Source organism: Aedes albopictus, chromosome 2, assembly GCF_035046485.1.
Source record: "Aedes albopictus strain Foshan chromosome 2, AalbF5, whole genome shotgun sequence".
In the NCBI taxonomy this organism is placed as follows: Eukaryota; Metazoa; Arthropoda; class Insecta; order Diptera; family Culicidae; genus Aedes; species Aedes albopictus.
Genome location: NC_085137.1, coordinates 122,439,927 through 122,462,315, shown reverse-complemented (window position 1 = coordinate 122,462,315; position 22,389 = coordinate 122,439,927). Strand labels below are relative to the sequence as shown.

The following is a 22,389-nucleotide window of genomic DNA, read 5'->3' as shown; positions in this document are numbered from 1 at the left end:
AAAATTACTGAATGTTTTATTTTTTCAATCCAAATAGGCTCTAATGCATCTTATCAGAGAATCTTTGGATATCAACACTAAAATTTGATGATACTGATGTAAAAAAATTACATTATTTTCAAGAAAGATCCAAAAAGTTAACTTCTTTCACCGTTCAAAAAGTATGATGAATGATTTAATGACATGAGAAGCATCAATGAATTGTTTTTTTTTTATCTTTATTTAAGAGGTTTTCAGCCTGAGAGCTGGTTCGCCTCCTCAATGAATTGTTGATAAACGTTCAAAAGTTCATTAAATTCGGTTTACTGGTTTCCGAGATATGACAGTTCTAAAATAATTTGTCTGAAAAATAGTGTTTTACGGGAACGATTCTAGCTTCAAGAAAAATTAACTGGAAGCAAAAAGATGTAGACTATCTATAATTAGCCTCTTTAGCACTGAAAATCTAATTTTTACACTAAATTTCACGTATCAATTTCACTCCACTTACGAGTCGACATTTTTGTCGACATTTCTCCGTAAAAATCCCGGAAATTCATACAGTTGTTTTTCCTGATTATCTCATGAAAATCCTTCAAGATTTCTCCTAGAAATTCCTCCTGTTTTTTACAAAACTGATTACACTCATTCGAAAAGGGTATTCTGCTTAAAGGGTTCGAAAAGTCGGTACAAGATCATTGTCAATGTTGTTAATGTAAATTTCAGGTTAATAATTTATTGGGTATAACATTATATGATTATTATATAATATACATTAAGGAAGATTAGTTGCCGTTATTGCACAGTGGTGACGTACATAGCGTACACTGCTCATAATTTCCTTCACTTATTCCGTTGCAGGTTTCACCTTTGCTACGAGCTTGTCGTACGCATCCTCGCCTGATCACCTCATGATCTTTGACTAAGTAAATAGAAATTTTCTTTTAGTAAATGTGAAACTTTTCCAGTCGGTTTTCCAACACTTACCGGTCGATTTCATTGTCACGCATGCGTATTCATCAGCATTTGCTTCTAAGTCAGCCCGTTTCCAAGACGTAGTTAAAACAATTCCACCGTTATTGTTTGAGCTGGATCCTTCAAGCATGCCCGGCCACATTGTGGTCATGACGACTCCTCCGCCGTTGGACCCACCGGTCACTATTTGCGATGAAGTCATTCCGGTCCACTGTGTGGTGAGGATGACCCCACCGTCGTTGATCCAACCCTGCGTCAGACCGGGGGTGGTTTGCAGGCCATTCGATGGATTCGTAATGCCACCACCTCCATCGCCTCCGGGGGCAAGAGTCAGTGCCGGTGTAGACACGTCTGAGCGACCGCATGGTTCTATGGCAGGCTCAGACGAGTTACAGTCATCACAGTAGTAGCAGAGCAGTTGACCGTCGATTGCTGTGGAGAGAAATCTGAATCTTTTGATGCGCATTTGTGGATTTGTATTACTTGAAATGCTTACCTGCAGCAAGCGTTGCAAATACTAGGATTTCTATTTTCAAGTTCATCTTTGATCAACGGTAACTGTTCTCTTTTGCTCGAAGACGACTAATGACTAATCAACTAGCGATTGCAGGTTTTATAGATTGTGGTTGTCTGTGCTCTTATCATAGCATTATGGAAGCTCATCAGTAGACGCGAAACCTAAATTTTATGTATTGGTATACAGTTTGATCTGCAACGAATTGGTTTTTTTTTCTACAGAACCATCTCGACTATGTAATTACCAATCGTGATGGATGAAATTCCGGTATGTATACATAAAAGGGTAGCCCAAAAATCATGTTTCTATTCATGAACAACAGGGGACCGCGAATACTCGCATTTTTAAGTTCGTGAACAAAGCATGCACGTACTCGCGAAACCCTTCCTGTGTCGCTTCATCCTCCTGCTCCTGCAGAGAACACAAGACTGCCGCTACTTAAAAGATCGTCCAAAAATTCCTTGTGGATAAGCGATTTCTCATATACTGCTGCGAAATTATGATATTCAGATGATTTGGTGAGATCGTTTCAAATATTTCTTATTATTAATGGACATCATCACAGACCTTCTTATCTTATTTTAGAAATCAGTATTTTGTTCCGTTTCAGAGAGCGAAGCCGCTTAAGCCTAGGCATAAGGGCCAGGACACTGAGTAAATTCCTGTGTGCCATCCCAGTAAACTAAGGATCAAGGGGTGACGTTAACCAATTTTCATGTTTTTTCTGCAACCCAAATAGGTGAGCGGTACGAGATGTCCCCACTCAATATTGTGGATTTAGCACCAAATGTGTGTCGGAAGTTACTTCATTGACTTCCGCTACCTTTCCTATGCGTTAAATATAACGTCGGAAGTAGTGCTTAATAGAGCATCAGATTTATTATACGTTATGTTAAAGGCAGAGAAAGTTACAATGAAGTTACTCCTGACACCAATTTAGTGCTAAATCCATTCTTGTAAAACCAATAACACTGCACAGTAAGCCTGGCCGCTTTAATGCTAGAAATGCATTTCCAAAGTACTTCAATCATTAATGACAATAAAAATGATTACATTAGTCGATTCCTTCATTTTCCAGGATCCTTTCAATGAGTGGCTGTTGTGTATGTATATACTAGACTAGACTAAACTAGACACAATACAGCTTCACTGAGATGTTTGTATTTCAATGAAAAATACATTTTTACGACTGGAAGGTCTACCCTTCAAGAACAATGAAATACATAATTTGCTGAAAAAAAAACATAATAATTTCACTTCGGTTTGCTGTTGACGAATTAATGCTCGTGAGTTTTTTTTTTGTTTGGCTACGTTGTCACGAATTAGGCGGATGTGCATAAACTCACACATGAGTTATTCTTGGATCCATGATGTTTTGATGTATTAATTTTTCACTCGAGCTTCACTATGAAAACATTTCCATCTTTGGTAAATTACACGGCTTCTCAAAAATTTCAAACGGTAGCAGTTTAGATCAAATGGTATCAACTTGGGTCACCCTAGCGTATATAATTAAACAGTGCAAGATGCCTAAATTCCACCGTTTCATCAATGTCAGATTGGAATGTGTAACAGTGTTCAACATTTTTGTTTTCATTCATCGATAGGAGACAGATTCTTTTCCCGTCGAAACAATACAAAAACACGGTCTCCCGTGACTTGAAAAGATCCGGCATCTATTATGACGAGGAGGGAAAATTCGCAGCTCGTTATCAGATACCTTCATTTAAAGCAAAATTGTGCCTCTATTACGTATCAGTATTACAAAACGGAACGTAACACAACGATGATTCATCTTCTGTGCTATAACGAGCCAGAAAGAGTAGGAAAATGCCATAGGGAGAAAGAACATATGTGCAGGGGATCCTAGTTTTCAACTTTCCAATATAACTCTGTTAACCTTCACATACCCGACCCCCGACAACTAATTTTCAAAATGCTGGCATTTCGTCAATTTTCATCCGATTTTTTTGAAGTCGCCCTTAATCGATCATAAATTGGTGCAAGTTTATTACACTCAAGTGGTCTTGTGATATCCGGAACCATTCCGGAGATATTTCGGGTTGTACTGGGGTCAGGGGGTGTGGAAGGGGTCTGTTTTGCCAAATGACCAAAAGGGATTATTTCGTGTGTTATTGTGTTTGAGAGGCCCCCGCGGAACCTGTTTCAGGTGTTCCGGAGCGGCCATATCAGTTGCTACATACTTTAGTAATTTTTTTCCGCTCCATTCTCTTGAAATCATGAAGTTTGATACGTCGCACGGCATGTTTTAATTCACAACCAGAAATATCCGCAATGTAACTCCCGTGGAACCTATGCTAGATGTTCCGGGTTGGCCATATTAGTTGATACAGACTTCAGAGTATCGTTTCTGACTCAGTCATTCGAAATCATGAAGTTTGATATGTCGCACGACATGTTTTGGATGAAAACCAGTAGTGTCCCCAATGAGGCCCCCGTGGAACCTGTCACGGTGATCCGGATAGGTCAACTTATTCACATCTGGTTATCGCATTTGTGTTGTATTGTTCACAATAAAAATTCCGCTGAAAATCGATGATTCAAACACAATAACACACGAAATAATCATTTTTAGCCATTGCAGCACCCTACCTGACCCCAGTACAATCCGGAATAACTCCGGAATGGTTCCGGATAGTGCATGGCCACTTGGGTGTAATAAACTTGCATCAATTTATGATCGGTTGAGGGCGACTTCAAAAAAGTTGGATGAAAATTGACGAAATGCCAGCATTTTGAAAATGAGATGTTGGGGGTCGGGTATGTGAAGGTTAATCTAAGAGCTCGAAATAGAGTTTCCTGTCTTAACAATCCTTATTTATTTTATTTTGTTTGTTTTCAATTATTAAAATTTCAGGAATCGCGCCTCTTTCAGACGTGAACAGTCACGCATTGTACTTTGTGCGACACCCATGTATTCTGCAATATCTTAGGAACTTTATTATTTAGCAATAAACTGTCTTCGACAAAGTTGATTTAAACGCCATGGCCTACTTGGTACACTGGAACCTTATTTATACCATGAGCTGGAGATGCTTAAGTTAGAAAGGGCATGGAAAGAGGGATTTTTGTGCATAAAATAAGTCAGGGTGGTGGCAAGGGGCGCAGGTCTTGCTTCTGGGCATTTGGGATAGGGGTTTCCGGGAAGTCTCCGGAGTGCCCAAAGAGGGGCTTCAGGGGACTTCCAGGAGGTTGTTTTAGGGGATTTCAGAATCCATTTGGAGGCGTTCCGACAGGTTTCGTTGGCATTTCCATGAGATCATGGGGTTTCAGAGGCGTTTCAATATAGGAGTTCCAGGGACATGTCAAGAGGCTTCATGTGAGATACAGAGGGTGTTTAAAGAGTCATTAACTTGAATATTTCGAGCAATAATGGGAAATGTCACGGAATTTCATGAAATAAAACTTCATGACATTTTTCAATTTCCATCATTTCCTGTGTTAATTTACATCATCGAGCATTACCAATTAATAGTACCAATTGGTAATGGATAGTTAATGGTATTTTCAATTTAAAAAAATCTTACTAGGACCGGCGACATTAGTAAATAACGTGGACGTACGAGAGTTCGACAGTCGGATCTATATTTTAGGTTAGGGAATTCGGCTTATCAGTCCTTTTTCTCTAGAACGAAAACGGTTTTCGATTCGTCCCTACGTTTCGGTAACGGTTGTTACCATCCTCAGGGGAAAATCAGTAGAATCGTTCTTTGTTTGGAGACTTTGCTGAGCGTTTATCTATGGGGTTTTCGGTAGTTGTACATGCGTACTTATTGCTAGGTTTTTTCGGTAAAATTCGGTATTTTCAGCACTTTTAATATTGCTGTGTGCATTTGAAATGCAAATATCAAATGCGGGAATACCAAATGCGGTAAGATATTCTAAGAAGTAACCCGATGTCAGTGGAAGCATTCTGATCCAAGGTTGGCGGTGATTTTGGCTATGGTTGCTAAGTTGCCTTTGGTTACACTGTGTTACCGCGTTTGGAGCGCATTTGGGCACCGTTTGCATCTTGAATGCACACAGCAATATTGGATTGTTTTTGTACTATTTTGATTTGGACTGTAGCACACCATAAAAGGCAGTATCCGTTTATTACGTAACGCTAAAGTTAACATTTTTCGACCCCCCTCCGTAACGCTTTTTTGTATGAAAACCCAAAAAAAAATGTATGGGCCGTAACGCTTGGCCATACCCTCCTCCCCCTTGAGCGTTACGTAATTTGTGGACGGCGCCAAAGTACAGTCCAAACCAAAATAGAGCAAAAACTATCCAATAATAAAAGTGCTAAAAAATACCAAATTTTACCGAAAAAAACATAGCAATAAGCACGCATGTACAATAACCAAACCCCCATAGACAAATGCTCAGCAAAGCCTCCAAACAAAGAACGATTCCACTGATTTTCTCCTGATGATTGACTCTTGAGATTACTTGAAATACTCCAAAGAGCTCCATTTATTGTGCGTTTAGCACTAAATTGATTTCCGAAAAAACTTCATTCACTTCCGCTGCCTTTCCTATGCGTTAAACATAACGTCGGAAGTAGTGCGCTGTACAGTAAATCTGGTTTGCTATACAGCGCACTACTTCCGACGTAATGTTTAACGCATAGGAAAGGCAGCGGAAGTCAATGAAGTTTTTTCGGAAATCAATTTAGTGCTAAACGCACAATACCCGTTAAACGTTCCTAGACACCACACTAGCGATGAAGTGAAAAGCGGGTGAAATTTGACTTGAATCAATACTCTGTCGACATCTAGGTTTGCACACTTGTACAGTAATGAAGTTAACTTATCCATGTAGCAGCGTAGCGTCATGACGGCACCTTATCACGCAGGAGGTCACGGTTCAAATCTACATAGGAGTGCCATATGAATAAGTTAATAAGTATGTAAAGTAAATTTGAGCATGTTTCTCAATTATACAAGCAACAAAAAGTTGTGATGAATCTGTAAAGAATTTTTTTTCACATTCATTTTGAGGAAGTTCCGTCCGAAGCTGCTTAGAAGGTTATCCGACTTTCTTATATGAACTTTCAAGTTCTGAAATTACTTAAAAATGAAGCTGCTTAGAAGGAACCTCTAACAAGCTGCTAAGCTTATAAAGTACCCTCTTTTCTGAACTTTTGGTTACTTGGGCATAGTTTAGCAGAGATATCTAGGTGTATCAGAACCCTTTCTTTCTCCCGTTCGAAAATTTTCAGAGAACTTAATAAACTATGTAACGCTACTCATGAAAGACATGGACCTACAATAGTGTTAAATTTCAGAATTGTCCATACAGAAGTTTGTTTCAATCAATCCTGGCAGGAATCCCAGAAGGAATCCCTTTAGGTTTTCTGGGAGAAATATCTGGAAGAATCCTGAGAGGAATCCCAGCTGTCAGCTTGACAGGAACCACTGAAAGGATCATAGAAGAAATCCCGGGAGGAACTAGTGGAGAAATTCCGGAAGAAATCTCGCGAGGAATTCCATTTGCCATTTCCCGATTTCCCATTGAATACATCTTGATAGAAATCTTTGAAAGAATACAAGAAGAAATCCGTGAAGTAATCCCTTAAGGAATGTCGGCTAGATTTCCTAAAGGAATCCTTTTAGAACCCTTAGAAGAATCATGCCAGGAATCCCGCTTAGAAGCTGCACATGAATCTCAAAAAGAATCATATAAGAAATCCCGGTAGGAATTATTCAAGAAATCCCTAAAAAATCGCGAAGGGTTTTTGAAGGAATCCCATTACAAATTCCTGCACGAGTTGGGTCCTTAATTTTTGAAAAATGTATTCATTTTTTGATTTTATACAAAAGAGCACCTTTTTCTCAGCCACTTTGAATTTTAGATCTTTGTTTTGATATCTGCAATCAATTTCAAAGAGATTTTTCGAAATCATTTTTTGACAGCTGGGCAACTGTTTGACAGCTCCGCCCAGTACAAAATGCAACGAGTGGTGATTCGACAAATCGCTCCCATATAAACTTCAAATTGATTTTTAAATAGGTTCCCGGGCACCAAAATTCACGAACATTTGGGTTTCGGCTCAGTTTGGCATGCAGATTCAGAATATGAAATAGTCTCAACACAGCTAAAGAAGCCAATTTCTAAAAAAAAATCCTGGATTGCCTGAAAAAATATCGGCAAATATTTATATTCTTTCATACACATTTCTTCACTCTACTCTCTACCCTAACCTGTACCCTATTCCTTACCGTCTTCCATGCCCTCTATCCAACCCTCTATCATATGCTCTATCCTAGTCCTCAACCCTGCCATCTACCCTACCCTCTACTCTAACCCTCAATTCTACTCTCTACCCTAGCCTCTACCCTATCCTCTAACCTATTCTCTTCCCTAACCCTCTACATTACTCTATTTCCCACCATTTACTTCACCCTATAACCCATCCCTTCTTGGATTTCAAAATGGCGTCAAACATCGATTTTTGACTTCTGATCATCAACAACGATCGATAGATACTCATATTGCAAAGGATTCTAAAAATTTTCCTAATTCTGCAGTTATTCACGTCAAAAGGACTGTTTTGTTAAATAGAACACTGGGCGGATATGCGTCAAGGACAGACTTGTTAGAATCCCAAAATGGCCGCCACAATGGCCGACATTGGGACCTACTCACGATTTCGAGGGCACAAATCTCTTCGTAAACAAAACCAGCGCACCTGATCTTCTTATTTTAAGCTTATTACAAGTGGGCAAGAACAGAATAATAAAATGCACTGTTGTTTGAAGCTTGCTTCTTGAGATTTGTGCGTCTGAAGTTCTGATGCACTGTTGAAGTGGGATTTCAAGATGTTTGTCCTTAAACGCCCTTATCCAGGGCCCTTCATTCACCGAGTTGATATCGTTGAAATAATGGAGCGCATCTGGTGCGTTGGTCCCAGCACGTGTAACTATCACGCCGAGGACGTAGGATCGAATCCCACTCCCGAAAAACTCGCAAAATGTGAGTTCTTCCTTCGGAATGGAAGTGAAGCGTGGCCCCAAGATGAACTAGTCTAGGGCTCAACATCTGTTTATTAAATATTTTCCAACGTGTATTTTAGCCTAGAGTTAATTATGCAGTTTAAATCTTGTTAATATAGATAAAGAAATAGAAAATAGTCTGTCTTAATACAGATAAAAAAAAATAAAAAAATAAATTACCGGCTCCCCGTATTCAATCTTGATTTAACTGCATAGACCATACGACAAGAAATTTGATATAACAGTAGATGAACCAGTAGTTACTTCAGGAATTGATCAAGATCTAGATCAATCTAGATAGAGCTTTTAATTTTAGTTTCCTTGACCTGAAAAATAGTTTATAACTGCCAGGCTTACGTTAAATCTAATAAATACAATAGAGTACAATTTTCATTCCTAGCACAATGTTCGATAATCAACCGAAAAACAGCGGCAAAAATGGCAGTTTACATAATAGGAACCCGTCTAAGGAAAAGAGACTCGACTGTACTAAGATCTGATAAGTGATGGGCATTATTGAGACATGCAACGTTTTGTAAGTTTCGACTTTATATTAGGAATATTATGAATCCACACCAAAGAGAGGCGATAGATTATGTAAGTTTTAAGATTTAGTGGTTACAAAGGGAAGAACTGCAAAGTGTGCACTGCTGATAATTGCTTTTACTCGTTCTGTTACACGTTTCATCAGTACTTCGTCCTTGTAGCGCACATCCCCGACTTATTACTTGACGATTACCAACTAGAAAGAACAAAAGAAATATAAATGTTGAGGTCTCATCACTAACATTTCTTACTCACCTAGGTGTTTTGTCATTATGCATTTGAATCTCTCAGCGTTAGCCGGTCTATCAACTCGAATCTCTGACCACCACTTCCAACGTGTCATACCAGGCCAAATCGTAGTCAAAAGCAGTTCTCCGTTGTTAGCTCCACTATCAAAACCGCCGTAGTTCCACTCAGGCGTGACGGCCGCAGCCGGTATTGACGGTGGCGTCAAAATAGGATCTCCCTGTCCAATCTCTGAATACGGAGGATTGATGGTATTGCCAACTAGCTCGCCAACCACCGGGGGAGGAGTAAGAATGGGATCTGGTAGATGCTGAGAATTTTGAAGGTATTCTGGAATACCGCCTATAGCACTCGGTGTGATAAGGACAGGAGTAGTGAAAGCACATGGCTGGATCGTCGCAACAGACAAGGCACAATCCTCACAGTAGTAGCAAAGCAGACGACCATCGATGGCTGAGAAAAGTGAAATTGTTATTTTTGTCATTGAAGATGTAGGTATTTTGGAATGGTATGATCTTACCTGAGATGAGCGCTGCACAAAGTAACAACGTTTTCTTGTAGTCCATCTCTGGACCGCAGTGTAGCCCTCAATGAGGAATGCTCGTTGTGAAGCAGCTAGAAAGATATTCGCCCAAGCTTTGAGTCAACTAGTGACCATTCAAATAGTGTCCATCGGTTTTATACATTATAGTTGCGTTATTTTCTTATCTGACTGTCTTTGATATGTGACTTGATGCACGAGTGCACTATCAAATCATTTCGTTATCATACGTCAAAACTTCGTTTGCATATCATTGCATAGTTTGTCGAGCAGTAAATCTCATTTTCAAGTTAAACTCGCGGAAAACTACTGAACAGATATGGTCTTGATCGGAGGGGTCGAAGAAATCAATGTCAATTTCTTGACATCAGTGAATATCAGATAACTCACTTACTTGTTCTTTGAAGTCCAACATTTCTGTTTACTTTTTCTTCGCCAAGCTCTAAATTTCAAAATCAAATCTTGCAGCAGTTTGGGAGATTGAACAAGTAACCTTCTTTATTTAAACCTGAGCACAGCATCTATTGCGAAAACAGCCTGAATTTTGCACGCAAAAAAGGTCTTTTCGCCTTCGTTCTCACCCTTTTTCTTCTTATTCCTGGTTAACGTTTTAAGTGGGCTACAGCCTTCTTCTCAGCTTAAAATGCAATGAATACTACCACAGTTATTAACTTCCAATGACCATAGTTTCGGTTTTTGTTACAGTGCCGCTGGATGCCAGAATATACGATGTTTGAGCCGCACCTCCTTCGTAAACAGACGCTCGGGACGTACCTCCTCAACCTAGCTGAAATCAGAAGGACAACAGTGCCCAGACTGATCTGAAAGCTAAGCACACAAGTATTAACTGGCGATCTTTGTCATCGATTTGCCCGTGGAAGCATAGGGTAGGGACTTGTTAGAACCAAAGCTTATTTCGTTGGACACCCTCCTTATTGACTCACCGTTTTGTATCCCAATGCAATCGTCCAGGATGGTGATCTTTCAATTCGATCCTCTGCACCACCATGGGTGCTCGGGACTGATAGTAAGCAACCCAAGTAACAGACTTGTAACAGAAAATTCACGACGGTGCAAATTTTTGTTGCACTGAAGTCACTGTGACTTACATACTTCTAGCAAGTAAGTTTTTTGTTGGTTAGAAGTAAGACACAGAGACTTCTGCACCGCCTTGAATCTTCTGCAACAAGTGTGTTGGATAAGTAAGTAATGATCATATTTGTATCCGTATATTATGTAGCATGTACCAAAAACCTCTATGCCCAAGTTAGGGGCAAGCTCGTTAGAATTTCAAGATAGCCGCCACAAAGATTTACGTTTGCTTACTCACGATTTAAAGCGCACAAATCTCGTAAAACTAAACCTGTGCGCCGGATCTTCGTATTTTAAGATTGATAAGATTGCTAATGAGCAAGGACAAAATAATAATTACAGTTTTGTTAGAAGCTTGCTTCATTAGAAGTGTGCATTTGAAGTTCGGATGCAATGTTGAACTGGGATTCCAAGAAGTTTGTCTTCAACCCTTTGAAGCCGGAAGGGTCGTATAGGACCCCAACATAGAAACGAATGTATAAATTCATGCATTCAGTAAAACAGAATACTGAATACGGCAAAATTTTTGCAAATTGAGAACATCCTGAGCACCATCAAGTTTAGAGAAACGAAATAATTGGCATACCAGTTATTCTACAAGCTGAATTTGGATATGTGTTACGTTCATATGTATTCATTTAACCTTTGTCAAGAATATCAAAATGTGTTTTATATTCTGGGATGTTCTTAGGTGTTCCAAACTGTCCTGTAGTAAGGTCCTTCAAATCTACTAGAGTAATTGTATGTGTTTTCGCTATAAACAATAGCATTGCATAATCTACTGGGATCCGTGAAACTCTTGAAATCTCAATTGTCATTTAGAGACACCATAGGGATATTCAAGATCAGCCAAACTACCTTGGAGTTCAGAACTTCCAGTCTACATTCGTAACAGCAGCCATATGTAATATACTGAGTAACGTTGCATATTTACCCGTGGTTATTTTACCAATCTGAAGTCCACTTGATATTATTATAAACCATTATTTGGACATGAAGGGTCGTCCAAACTGTCATATAATGAAGCCCCGCAAGTCCACAAGGATAACTTTTATGTGTTCTCACCATTAATAATAGCATTGCATAATCAGCTGGGATCCGTGAAGCTCTTGAAATCTCAAATGTCATTTAGAGTCACTATCCAAGTAACAATCTTGATTCTATTTGGTTTTATTTGTTTTTATGATAGTTTTATCGGAACATTGCATATTCTAGTTGATCTTATCGGAGTTTGAGCTGAGCACAACTATTCTTCGTCAATATGTGGTTTTAAAAACACCTTCAAGAATACTTGAGGTTCAGTTCATAAAACCATAAACACAACAAGAACTGTTGAACTTATTTTCAGTTTTATAAGGTTCTTGTAGTTATCTTCAATCATCCGTTCTTGATCAAGAGCAACTGTTCTTGCATGAGAACAGTTTGATACATGAAAAATACAAGAAAAAACTCAAGCATCAGATTTTGATTTTTATCGTTCCATTATTGCTGCCAATCAAGAACACCTACCCGGATACCCAACCGCGACGCGGCGTAGTGCCAAATTCCTCCGGTTGCATCATCCGAAATGAGGTGGGTTTAGTCATCCAGGACGTCGATTCCCTTGCAATCGGGGTTCCAATCATTGATCTTAAAAATCAACAACTACTTACCTGTTGGAAATGCTGACCGGAGGAATGAGGTACTGCACCGCATCAAGGCGGGTTATCGAAAAAGGTCTGCCTGGTTGGCAACGGTACCGGGCTGATGATTAAATTTATCGGGCGAGATTCAGAAAATCTCCCGCGGTTTTTTGTTTACATTTTGGCGTACATGATTTATGACGTTCTCGGCGAAGTTTGCATAAACCTACATCAAGAACGTTATAAACCTGAGTCCTCTTGAGTAATATTTTTTACCCTTGCCTAAGATGAAATAAATTTAAGACGTTCTTGATGGAGGCCAACCAGGCTGCATTGAGAACGTTATAAATCCTAGTATTCTCGAGTTTTGCTTTTAGCTCTGGCATAAGTTGAAAGAAATTTAAGAGGATCTTATGGTGATGTTGATTAAAACCATCGATAATGGACCGACCACTGGCCTAGATTTCAATGGAAGCTATGTTGAGAGAACTCATGAACAATGTTCTCATGACCAGTGTTGAAAACTGGCAATCTTCCAACACTGATTGTCGTGGAGTGAATTCCGAGCGCTCCCCTGCCGGTACCCGTCATCGCGATAGCAGACAAAAGTCAACGCCAGAACAGTAAAGCAAAGCGACAACAAAGGAGGTTGAGGTTGTTTGCTGCATGACCGTGTGATTTGGCCGTAAAAGTCTACCCAAATAGCTCCTCCCTGGTGGTTCGATTAAAACCAGAGACGTTGGAACAGGAGTTCGTTGTACGGTAAGCTGCCTTATTGGCCTGACTAAGGTCAAATATTGATCTGCAGACCTTCTTCCAGCAGCTGTAATTTGCCAACGAAGCCGGACTGAGAAGAGTTCTGGCAGGGTAGACAACGCATTACCGATGCTTAGTAACACGTTTATTCTGAACCGTGAGTTAACTATATGCTAAAATTTGATAACCTAAATTAAATAACTAGTACCTTAAAACTATCCTAATTTGAAGATCCTAGTTCTTGAAACTTAAAACTATATGTACACTTGAATTTGTTCTTAAATACTAAAACATGCATTCGATAGGTTAAGGTGAACAAGCTGATTGTTGAGAATCGAGGTTTCCTAAATCAGGCAGAAGGCCACTGAATGTGAGTTTGCGATAAAATGTAACTAAAACTTGAACATAAACTAATGAACATTGAATAAATTACAGCTTTGAGCTGCGTCTGTAAAGAACTGCTAAAGGAAGTGTTTTACCTGCCCTGAAACCCTCCGATCCACAACAACCAGGAATAATATTTTTAAATATATTATTAGTACATTATAATGGAAGCGCGTTGCAATTTTTGGAAGTATCTTGCAACATATATACGATGAATTTTGCTCGGCATTTGGCTTCCTTGTTACACCACGAAAGTATTTCCAATTTGTATAATAAATTAATCCCGATTACAATAATTTGTCATTTTCATTGTGTTTTTTTTTTCAATTTAATTCACCAAACTTTTCTGTTGACATAAGAGCTGCATCAGCAACAGCACTGACAAATTTATTATCGTTTTATCGTGCACTTGAAGAATTCTACAAGGAGAGAGAAATTCGCCTTAAGGACAACTTGGTAAGTACAACAAGTTTTAAGAAAAATTTAAAAACAACTCTCCGAGAGCATCTTAGGATGGGCCTCTTTTGTCTTATGGCGGGTTTATGGTAAGTTTGACGTTGTTATGCAGAGCAATTTGATTCATGTCTAGTTTTAATAAACGGGTGTTGAAGTATTCTTCAAAAGCATCATAAAATTAATTTTGTTACTTGGGTATAGGGATATTCCAGGTCAGCCAAACTATCTTAGTGTTCGGAATTTCAGGTCTACACTCGTAACAGCAGCCATATCTGATATACTGAGTAACGTCGCTTAATCAATCGCGGTTACTGGATCAATCTGAAGTCTTCTGTATATTTTATGATCCTTATTGGACATTAAGGGTCTTCCAAACTGTCCTGAAGCTTAGCTCTTGACAGTAACATTAGCTATTTTCACAATGAACTGTACATTACACATCCAACTGTAATCTGTAATCCCCTGGCATGTCATGAGCTATTCCAAGATATTTTTGAGGTATTCTAAACCAACCAAACTACTTCTGAGACCATAGCTTCAGGTCTACATTTGAGATGAAAGCTTTTGCCAGTACGGTGACTGAAGAACAAATATTGGTATTGGTTTGATTGATATAAGATGTAAAAGATAAGAAATAATAGCAAAATATAGTATGGTAAATTGCTCAATAATAGTTCGTTTAGATATTACAAGATCAAAACAATATCAGACAAAATTTGTAGAACTTTTTTCTTGAAAAAAAAAAAAAGAATTCCAACATCTAGCATCGAATCTACTATCTTAAGACAGGCGACGATGCTTACCACTAAACTGTGGCTACGCATGAGGTTTTTCGTTTCCACGGCTCAGAAAGGGAAACATGGCATTTCACTAACATTGAGCCATCTCAATGGATTCCATTTCGTGCAGAAGAGCTAAATTTGTTCTTATGTAGAAATTTTTAGATATTTCGGCAAGAACAGAAACTGATATCCTATCATTGTGAAATTCGTGAGATATTCACTAAATTTTTGAATAACACATCAAAATCACATCAAGCTATGACAGCAAAAATTGTTCAATTTGATGATTTATTCACGTCTACCCGGGTTGTTATATATTTTTGGGATATTATGGGCCATTTTTACTGTTATGGAGCTTAGTTGATAAAAACAACCACTGCAACATGAGGTGATTTCGTCTTAGATAGTATCGTTACACAACCAAATAGGATCCATAAACCTCTTAACTTTCAAGGGTCACTTTATAATAAATTTGTGATAATTTATGTCTTCCAAACATTCATGGAGTAGATACACAACTTTATATCTACGCTTTCAATGCTAGCCTGCTACACTTACCAATGATACATAATGGACCATATTCACTAATATTCTTCAAAACTGTGAAGTGAAGGCATTATTCTGTACCTTTAGGTTGTTCAAATTTTTATGTAACTACTTTTTTGCCTTTCTCGTACACTAAGTGTACTGGAAAGGCTATATGTTCACTCCAAAAATGACTTTTTGATAGAAGGTTCGGAGGGTCGAGTCACATATACCAATCAACTCAGCTCGACGAATTGAGGTGATGTCTGTTTGTGAGTATGTGTGTGCACAGAGGGTGGCCAAAATGTTTGGGATAGGCAACTTTTTTTCTCTCACGAAAAAGTTCAACAAGCTGTAAATTTTTATAGAGTGCCTCAAATTTTGATTGTTTGTCAACCTATTGTATCCCTTTCGTGACGGAGCGCAAAAAACTGAAATCTCCATACAAATGGCTCAATTTTGGCTCTCCAGAACTCTTAGATTTCCCAACAAAACAACAATTATTTTACCTCATTTGAAAGAACTACTCTTTATCTTTCGATTTCTAGCTTCGACTACCCAGACAAATCGGAAGTAACAATTATGCGACAGACAAAACTTTTTCATGTTTTACGATTTTTGTCCACTTTTTGTTTACCTTGTTGTGGTAAATCACACAGGCAACGTAAACAAAAGTTTGTTTACACATAAACAATTATAAATAATGGCTGAATTATTGAAACAGTTTACATCACATAAAACAAAGTCTAAACAGATGAAAAAATATGCGAAACTGCTACCGCTCAACAGCACAATTGTGCTGGTTCGTCACGAAAGGGATATGTGCATCTTTGGAACAAATTTGGGCTCGATTGGTTAATCTTTCGCGAAGCAAGAACCGTTCTCGTAAAACACTATTTTTTAAACAACCAATTTTTGAACTGTCTTATCTCGTAAATCAGTGAACCGAATTGAATGAAATTTTGAACGTTTGTCAACAAAATTTGAGAAATTATGATGAACTCTATGAAAAGTTACATCTTGTTGAACTTTTTTGTTAGAGAAAAAAAGTTGCCTATCCCAAACATTTTCTCCACCCCCGGTATGTGTGTGTACAAAAAACTCACATCACTTTTTGGCACTAAACCTCAACCGATTTTATTGACCAAAGGTTCATTCGACTCGGCATATAATCCCATTGTTTCCTAATGAAAATGGTTCGGATCGGTCCAGCCGTTCCGGAGTTATGGCCGGACCCGTACTTCTGGGAGGACATGAAAATGCAACTAACTCATGCATGTGACACATCAAACAGCGGCATTTTCGGTAACCTGATGAACGGTTAGCAGAAAAACAGTATCAGGCCATATCTGAACCGGTAGTGTTTCGGAACCGGTTCCGAGGGGTCCCGACGGTAGTTGCCAAATATAAAAGTTATCCAGACCCATGCATGCGACACATCAATTCACGGCTTTTTGAATAACCTGATGGCCGGATATGAATGAAGTAGGCTCAGACCACATTGGAGACTGCCGGTTGTATTCCGGAACCAGTTCCGGGTTTCTCGCCGGAAATGGCCTTATATAAAAGTGAACCATACCCATGCATACGACACATCAGAGATAACCTAATGAAAGGTTAGCAAGAAACTAGTCTCCGACCATATCTGAACCGGTAGTGTTTCGGAACCGGTTCCGGATGTCTCACCGGAAGAGCCCAAATATATTAGTGAACCAACCCCATGCAGGCGACACACCAAACAGCGACTTTTTCGATAACCTGATGCACGGTTAACAAGAAAATAGTATCAGACCATATCTGAACCGTTCTTGTACCGGAACCGTTTGCGGGTGTCCCACCGGAAATTGCCTTATGTAAAAGAGAACCAATTCCATGCATGCGATACAACAAATAACCGCTTTTCCGATAACCTGATGACTGGTTATCAAGGGAGTAGGCTAAGACCACATTAAGGACTGCCGGTAATGCCGGAACTAGTCTAAGGTGTCCCTTCGAAAGCGGTTTGAACGAAACCCATGCATGCGACACACCAAATTGCGGCTTTTTCAATAACCTAATTAACAGATCAGCAAAAAGTCTCAGACGGACATTTGAGAGAACCGGTAGTTTTTAAGAACAGGTAACGAATGTCCCGCCGGAAATGGTAAAATATAGAAGTAAATCAAAAGCACGCATGAGGCCTTCCAATAATTACGTCATGATCCTAGGGGGAGAGCAAGGATGGGAAAAAATCATTAATTTATTGCGTATCCCTCACTCACATCCATGCACAATCTGATGCGAGTGTGCTTCTTCCCCAGCCAAGCAGAATCTTTCCACTTTCATTGCCCATTCTTTCTAATCACCGAGCACCGGGCGACGCAAGCAACGGCGGCCGAATGAATCTCTACCGAATCTGAGTGCCGAAGGCGAACGAACCAATATTGAACGAATGTTTTGGAACGTTCATTTAGCGTTCAGTGGAAGCATTCAGTACTGGGAATTGAATCAGTGAGTGCGTTTTGATTCAATCAGCTGAATGTCACTCGGTAGTTGAGAGAGCAAACGTTCTTTTCGTATACACCGATGCAAGCTGATTCAATTCGCTCTCTATTTGTTTCTCTCTTCTCGCTTCGTGGGCGTCGGTGGCGAGCCGTTCGTGCTGCGTTCGTTCTTAGTACGCCATGCTCTCACTCAGTATTGGGTTCCCAACAAACATTTTTGCTGTACAAGAGTGGAACAAACTGCTCTTAAGCAAACTTCAGCTTAAAAAACTGTTATTCAGCTAGTTCTGTTACTTTGGTTGTTGGCGTTCTTTTTGCTAGTTTGCATCGCCGGCATTCGGGTGAGCGAATGAGTTTTCCCATGCTTGGGGGAGAGGGGTTTGTTAAAGTGTGACAAGCAATTTATTAAGTACTAGCTGTCCCGGCAAACTTTGTCTTGCCAAGCTGTGGTGGTTTGACAACTGTTGGGTTCATTTCAGCACGGCACACTAGATCGATTTTATTGCGATCGTGTTGATTTTCTTCCCAGTTCATAAAAAAGCAGGTTTTTATCGGTTTTCTAACTTTTTCAGTTTATTTTTGCAACTTTTTCTGCATATAAACACAGCCATCATGAATACTGATCGAACCGTGCAAGAGTCATGCTGGTCGGTTCATCCGTTCTTGAATTTTGTTGCCTCAAAGGAACTTCAAACTCATTTTTATATATATAGACTAGCTGTCCCGGCAAACTTTGTCTTGCCCGGTTGTGGTGGTTTAACAACTGTTGAGGTCATTGCAGCACCGCACTCTAGATTGATTTTATTTCGATCGTGTTGATTTTCTTCCCAGGTCATGCAACACCACTACTTATTCAATTTTCTAACTAAGTTCATTTTCGTAACTTTTTGTATGTATAAACACAGCCAACGTGAATACAAATGGAACCGTGCAAGAGTCATCCCGATCGGTTCAGCCGTTCGTGAGTTTTGCTGCCTCAAAGGGTCTTCAAACTCATTTATATATATACTAGCTATCCCGGCAAACTTTGTCTTGCCGTCTTGTGGTGGTTTGACAACTGTTGAGCTCAAAATAGCACCGCACTCTAGATTGGTTTGATTTCGATCGTGTTGATTTTCTTCCCAGCTCATGTAAAATCAGTACTTTATCAATTTTCTTACTTTTTCAGTTTATTTTTGTAACTTTTTTTACATATAAACACAGCCACCATGAATACGAAGCAAACCATGCAAGTGTCAACCCGATCGGTTCGGCCGTTCGTGAGTTTTGTTGCCTCAAAGGGACTTCAAACTCATTTTTATATATATATATAGATATAGATATATAGATAGGAAAACCCCGTACGAAGAGGGGAGGGGGAGCTTCGAGAGTTCTCAATTTTAGCGTGACATACTTAATGGATGCTCCCCATGCAACACATTAATTCGTGGCTTTTTAGGCAGCCTGATAACCAGTTGACAAGAAAATAGCCACAGACAATATTTGGGACAATCAGTAGTGTCATGGAATCGGATCCAGGTGTCCACCAGAAATGGTCAAACGTAAAAATGAACCAAATCCATGCATGCGACACATCAAATTGTGGAATTATGAAAGTGAACAAAATCCAGTGTTAGCGATAAATCAAATCGTGGCTGTTCTGATAGCCTGGTAAACGTTGGGTAAGATAAAAAGTGAAGAAATAGTCAAAGTCTTCATACATGCAAGAGAATAAAATCGTGACCAAAGCAATCTCCTGAAATCACACCATTTTAAATTCCTGTGGTGCTAATATGAAGTAGTATGGATCAACGTGAATGAAAAAGGCACTATCACCACAAGATGGATGATTCTGGGTTTTTAATCTGCATTCATTGCATTGTAGTCATTATTTGTGCTATAAAATTTTACGTCACCTAGTCTAACCCCCCCTCAGATCCGTGAACTTCTCTACAACTTAGAACTACGGTGAATATACGACGAAGCTACATCTCGAGCTCAAAATTTGATTTGATTTAATCTGAAGACAAATGTGGGACGCAACCAAGGATAAGGACTGCAGCCACGAACCGAGTGTTGTGGTGAATTGTTGATTTAGTTTTATTATAACTGTAATCAGCGCTAAATAAATGAAACAGACACAATCATTACAGTTGGTAATGTTGCGTAACTCGAAACAGGCAAAAAGATATTTTTACTTCTGTGGACTTGCAGGGCAATGTATACGATTCTGAATACCCCGAAGCTATGTCATAGTCTCTTATTGAATTCTATGAGCTCCAGTAAGAATAATAGAATATACGACACAACTCTATATAGCCAAAACAGAAACTGTTTTGCTGTGTAACGTTTCGTTTACGTCGCGAAAGAAATGAACTTTATTTTCACTGGTTATTTAATACTTTTATTCAACAATTCAGAGTGATAACAAAATAGGCGACCGTATAAGGCACGGCTCAAGCCAACACTGCTCGTATTCTACACTAGGGCTTCGATCGTGATGATCGTTCGACAATACATTCAGAATTCGTTCCACGCTCGTTACAACTCCCCCCTCCAGAACGATCATACATCGGCGAGGCAGTTGATGTTGTTTGATTTCCATGATGCTTCGGTGAAACCTTTGGCGTCTTGTGATTCCTAACCAAATCCTCGTCAACCAAAAACTGATAAACGGTTTCAATTTTGGTATGATGTTGTAGTTCCTTTTCCATCTCCCGGGGGAAGTGCCGTATAAGAAGGAAAATGATTTCGCTTTCCGTAGGTGGCAAAGACATATACCGTGCTTTGTTCAACATCCTCGCAAAATAGCCACTCATTTTGGACATTTTACCTTGCTGTATATATTCGCCACTTTCCAGTAGTTTACGGAAGTCCCGCTGCATTCTTAAACTCCAAAATCGTTGAAGAAATAAGATTTTGAAGCCTTCCCAGTCAAAGATTTTGTATGAAAACATGCGATACCAGATCTTTGGCGCTCCGGATAAGCAATCATAAACGGTAGTGATCATCCAATTATCTGAAGAACGCGCACCTTGGATTAACGCGTACCTCTCAAATCGTTCGACGAACTCCGGAGCGGTAAAGAAATCACTCTGTCCGTTGTACCATGGTTTCTGGATACTATTTTGCGCGACAGTGATATGTGTGGAGTCAGTGCTTATTCCCTTCGATTTGTACGAACTCGTTTTCGGTCTATCTGTTGCTGCAGATGTACGAGACAATGGGCTTTGCGGTACCGACGACTGTAAATTTGCAGATGTATTGTTAGATTGGTCCGTTTTATTTTCATCCTCTGCTTGCTTGATCATCTCGGTGCTAAAAATTCTACGGATGGTGTTCTCCAATTTGATGATAACACGTTCGAGGCGACAAACTCGTTCCTCAAGATCGAAAACAGTTCTATCCATTTTCAGCTTTGTTGGGAATTCGATCCCGGTTGAGCCCCCAGATGTAACGTTTCGTTTACGTCGCGAAAGAAATGAACTTTATTTTCACTGGTTATTTAATACTTTTATTCAACAATTCAGAGTGATAACAAAATAGGCGACCGTATAAGGCACGGCTCAAGCCAACACTGCTCGTATTCTACACTAGGGCTTCGATCGTGATGATCGTTCGACAATACATTCAGAATTCGTTCCACGCTCGTTACAGCTGTAAAAAGACAATAGATTTTAAATATCATAATAGCTTAAGCTCATAATCATAATAGCAATTGGATGACCCCAGTTGATCTGATGATGTCCATTGAACATTTAGAAGATTTACTGCACATGATGGATCACGGTTTGGATGAACTAGGATATCGCAACAGATCTGATACATACTATCTATTTAACTTTCAGAAGGCTTCCTGGGCATAAAATACAAATCGTAGCTTTGTATAATGTAAGTAGTTACCGTTACACCCGTAGGCTTTAGGATCTAAGCTCAAGAACAGTTTGGATGACCTAGGATGTCCCGACTGAGTGATCTGATACTGTCTTTTGAACATACAGAAGACTTACTGGACATGATAGAATACAAATCGAAGTTATGTATAATGAAAGAATTTACTGTCATACCCGTAGACTTAAGGATCTAAACTAAAGAACAGTTTGGATGACCTAGGATATACAGAAAAAATATTTAGCTCCATATTCTACCCTTTGTATGCTGTTGTGCACCACAACCCCAGAAATACGTATAAAAAACTCTATAATAACGCTTGGAAAAACTTTGGCTCCAAAGGGTTACCCCGATAAGCCAAGTTTCCCAACAAAAAGTATGATTTTTCGTATATTTCCAACTTTGACATTTCATATCACTGAAACGAAAAGTGCTAGAGACTCCATATTTTGGGCTTTTCTTAATTGGAATGTTTTTTTTTTTTCGACAGAGAATATTACAAAAGATTTGGTGAGGCTCACTTTTAAGATTTTTGTCTGCTTGATATCCCGTCCCCAGTTGCGAAATAAAAGTTCAAAAATCACCAACAGCCCATTTCTCTACAGAATTTGACC

At 39.3% G+C, this 22,389-nt stretch overlaps 2 protein-coding genes across 2 annotated transcripts; both read right to left on the bottom strand.

Annotated features, from left to right (window-relative positions):
• Nucleotides 1–699: 699 nt before the first annotated feature.
• On the bottom strand, nt 700–1,571 carry LOC115255477 (uncharacterized). The gene is made up of 3 exons (XM_029853600.2): nt 1,451–1,571; nt 967–1,386; nt 700–901 (listed from the first exon to the last, which is right to left on the bottom strand). The coding sequence occupies exons 1-3, from the start codon at nt 1,494–1,496 to the stop codon at nt 765–767; spliced, it is 603 nt and encodes a 200-aa protein (XP_029709460.2). The 5' UTR covers nt 1,497–1,571; the 3' UTR covers nt 700–764.
• Nucleotides 1,572–9,077: 7,506 nt separating this feature from the next.
• Nucleotides 9,078–10,067, bottom strand: LOC109416191 (uncharacterized). Its single transcript, XM_062855059.1, has 3 exons — nt 9,785–10,067; nt 9,274–9,717; nt 9,078–9,214 (listed from the first exon to the last, which is right to left on the bottom strand). Exons 1-3 carry the CDS (start codon nt 9,828–9,830, stop codon nt 9,084–9,086), a joined length of 621 nt encoding a protein of 206 aa, XP_062711043.1. The 5' UTR covers nt 9,831–10,067; the 3' UTR covers nt 9,078–9,083.
• Nucleotides 10,068–22,389: the final 12,322 nt, after the last annotated feature.

Coding starts and splice junctions, on each gene's coding strand:
- LOC109416191 (XM_062855059.1), bottom strand. CDS start 9,830: ATGGACTACAAGAAAACGTTGTTACTTTGTGCAGCGCTCATCTCAG. Junction 9,718..9,784: donor TTGTGCAGCGCTCATCTCAG/GTAAGATCATAC, acceptor CACTTTTCTCAG/CCATCGATGGTCGTCTGCTT. Junction 9,215..9,273: donor CATAATGACAAAACACCTAG/GTGAGTAAGAAA, acceptor TGTTCTTTCTAG/TTGGTAATCGTCAAGTAATA.
- LOC115255477 (XM_029853600.2), bottom strand. CDS start 1,496: ATGAACTTGAAAATAGAAATCCTAGTATTTGCAACGCTTGCTGCAG. Junction 1,387..1,450: donor ATTTGCAACGCTTGCTGCAG/GTAAGCATTTCA, acceptor TTCTCTCCACAG/CAATCGACGGTCAACTGCTC. Junction 902..966: donor CGTGACAATGAAATCGACCG/GTAAGTGTTGGA, acceptor CTATTTACTTAG/TCAAAGATCATGAGGTGATC.